Source organism: Apaloderma vittatum, unplaced genomic scaffold (genome assembly GCF_000703405.1).
Source record: "Apaloderma vittatum isolate BGI_N311 unplaced genomic scaffold, ASM70340v1 scaffold38426, whole genome shotgun sequence".
NCBI classification, from domain to species: Eukaryota; Metazoa; Chordata; class Aves; order Trogoniformes; family Trogonidae; genus Apaloderma; species Apaloderma vittatum.
Genome location: NW_009721889.1, coordinates 1 through 2,262, shown reverse-complemented (window position 1 = coordinate 2,262; position 2,262 = coordinate 1). Strand labels below are relative to the sequence as shown.

The 2,262-nt window shown below is 34.0% G+C and overlaps 1 protein-coding gene across 1 annotated transcript in view; it reads right to left on the bottom strand.

Annotated features, from left to right (window-relative positions):
* LOC104275570 (ATP-dependent DNA helicase Q1-like) overlaps positions 1-879 on the bottom strand; it is a gene marked incomplete at its 5' end in the record, with an annotated part of 8,675 nt that extends 7,796 nt beyond the window's left edge. Inside the window, one exon of the mRNA XM_009871559.1 lies at positions 700-879. Within this exon, the coding sequence (XP_009869861.1) occupies positions 700-879 (180 nt within the window). The remainder of the gene's footprint in view (positions 1-699) is intronic.
* Between the last annotated feature and the right edge of the window lie 1,383 nt (positions 880-2,262).

Below are 2,262 nucleotides of genomic sequence, written 5' to 3'. Positions count from 1 at the left end.
TTATTAATGCATCGGCCCTGTTCATCTGCACTTTCTCTTAGAATCTAGACCACAACAGAGCCGCAACAGACTATAAAAATTAATACACACACAAAAAAAAAAGGTGGCTTCACATCTGTATCATAAAGGTGCTAATTTACCACAGCTAATTTGGTCTTTGTAAATAAGTAAACTTCCATGCAGTTGGATGGGTTATTAAAAAAAAAAAAAAAAATCTCAAAAATTAAACCAGGTTACTTACTTTTAAAAATTAATATGCAAAAGTTCTCCCAAACAATCTGAAGCTAAAATTTTACAGTGGAACAGACAAACAATGGATATCCATACTTTAATAATTTATATCCTGTATATTGAATTAGAAGAGAAAGAAAGAAAGAAAAAAAATAGCAACAAACTTTGAAATAGTTCTTTCAGTGTTTAATAATATTATGCATTAAAAAAAACCTAGATAATTCATTTAAATCTAAATCACATCTAAACGGCACAACTATTTTAAAGCTGCTGTTGTTCTCTACTTTTTCTCGAGACACAAAGCAAATATTTCTAGTAAATGTCTTACATCTCTGCTCTTTTCTCCCCATACTGTGATATTAGACACCAACACAATGTTCATTCTCCGAGTGACTATAAAAGAGAGAAAATAAATCCAATTGTTCAGAGAATAGAGGTTATAATATGATCTTTTCCTCCCTTACGTACCATCAGAACAGACAGCTGGTAACTGATAGCAAAGACTCTTTCCACCACCTGTAGGCATGACAAGAAATATATCCTTTCCTGCCATTGCAGCATTTACTGTTTCAAGTTGCAAGGATCTAAATTTCTGGAGTTTAAACTTGCCCTGCAACACAGTTTTTATCTTCTCATACCACGGAAAATCTGTTAAGGGGAAAAAAAAAACAAAAAACAAATGTTTGATAACCTAGCTAAAATATAAAGAAAGAAGGGCAATTTACATATGCAGTTAGTAAATCTGGAAGCAACACAAAAGTAGATCTGGGAAAGTGTTCAAAAATTCAATGGCACATAAAAAGCTACACACAATCTGCATCTGTATAAAGGAATTTCTACAGTGGACCTCTGAAAACCCTAAGAAGTGCAAGCACAATCCACCTCCAGACTAAAGGCTCTCATTGCACATAAACGTGAACTAATGCTAAAAACCTGCAAGCAGATGAAGAGCTTCAAAGTGCTAATGATCAAGTTAACTGATCAGTCCAAAATTAAATAATCCCACCCTGAAAGTAAATAAAACCAGACACTGAGCCTTACAACAGTCTCATTATTAAGCTGCCCAAATGCTTCCCTCATACAAACGCAGCGATTACAAATAGTATAATGACAGCAGGCCTACCATTTTTTACATATATTCCAGAGATAATAAGCATTTATTAAAAAAAAAATTATTTTCTTCAGTAAAGAGCTAAAGATTGCATCATTTAAAGAGATAACACTGTAAAACCTTAAATTTCAGATGCATCAGTTAGCATACTAACCACTTTCATATCACTAAAATTAAAATGCAGAAAACACACAGGAACTTCAGACTACACAGCCTGCAATGCAAGAATTAACTTTGAGACTTGAGGTGACACAGCCTCCTAGTTTACAAGATCCCATGTTCTCTAAAATCAAGAAAACTTTGACTTCAGTGAGCTTTACACTGGGGATAAATTTAGCTACTGCTCTTCTTCAACATGTTCACAGTATCTGATTGCAAAGATGTTAAGTTTTCAAAGCACAGGAGAAAAAAATTAGGCAAAGTCACACAAAATAAATTAATTTGTACAACAGCATCAATTTGCAACTACAAAGTATCAGTATTCTTACATATGCATAATATTTTTCTCAAACACAAACACATATGGATTAGACTACAAGATTAATTTCATTTTTTAAACAGTCAAATGCAATAGATAGAGGCAGAAACTAACAATGTATTTCCAAATAGCAAGTGAAGTAAAAGAGTGAGGCAGGAGGAAAATCTGAATTGAAATTGGTTGGGCATAACATGATCAAAACCCAGCAACTACCCAGGGCTTCCACTGATGTTTAACTTGGAAGACTGCATTGCCAAAAGAACAGCAGCCCTCATATCACCATGGGGCACTTGCTACTTAGACTAACTCTACAATACTAAAGTAATTTATGTTACTTTTGGCAGTCCGCATTCATCTATTCTGCATAATTCGTTAAAATAGTGGGGTTATATAATCAGCGGCAGACACAATCAACGTCCTACCCACTCAAGCAAAAAGAAAC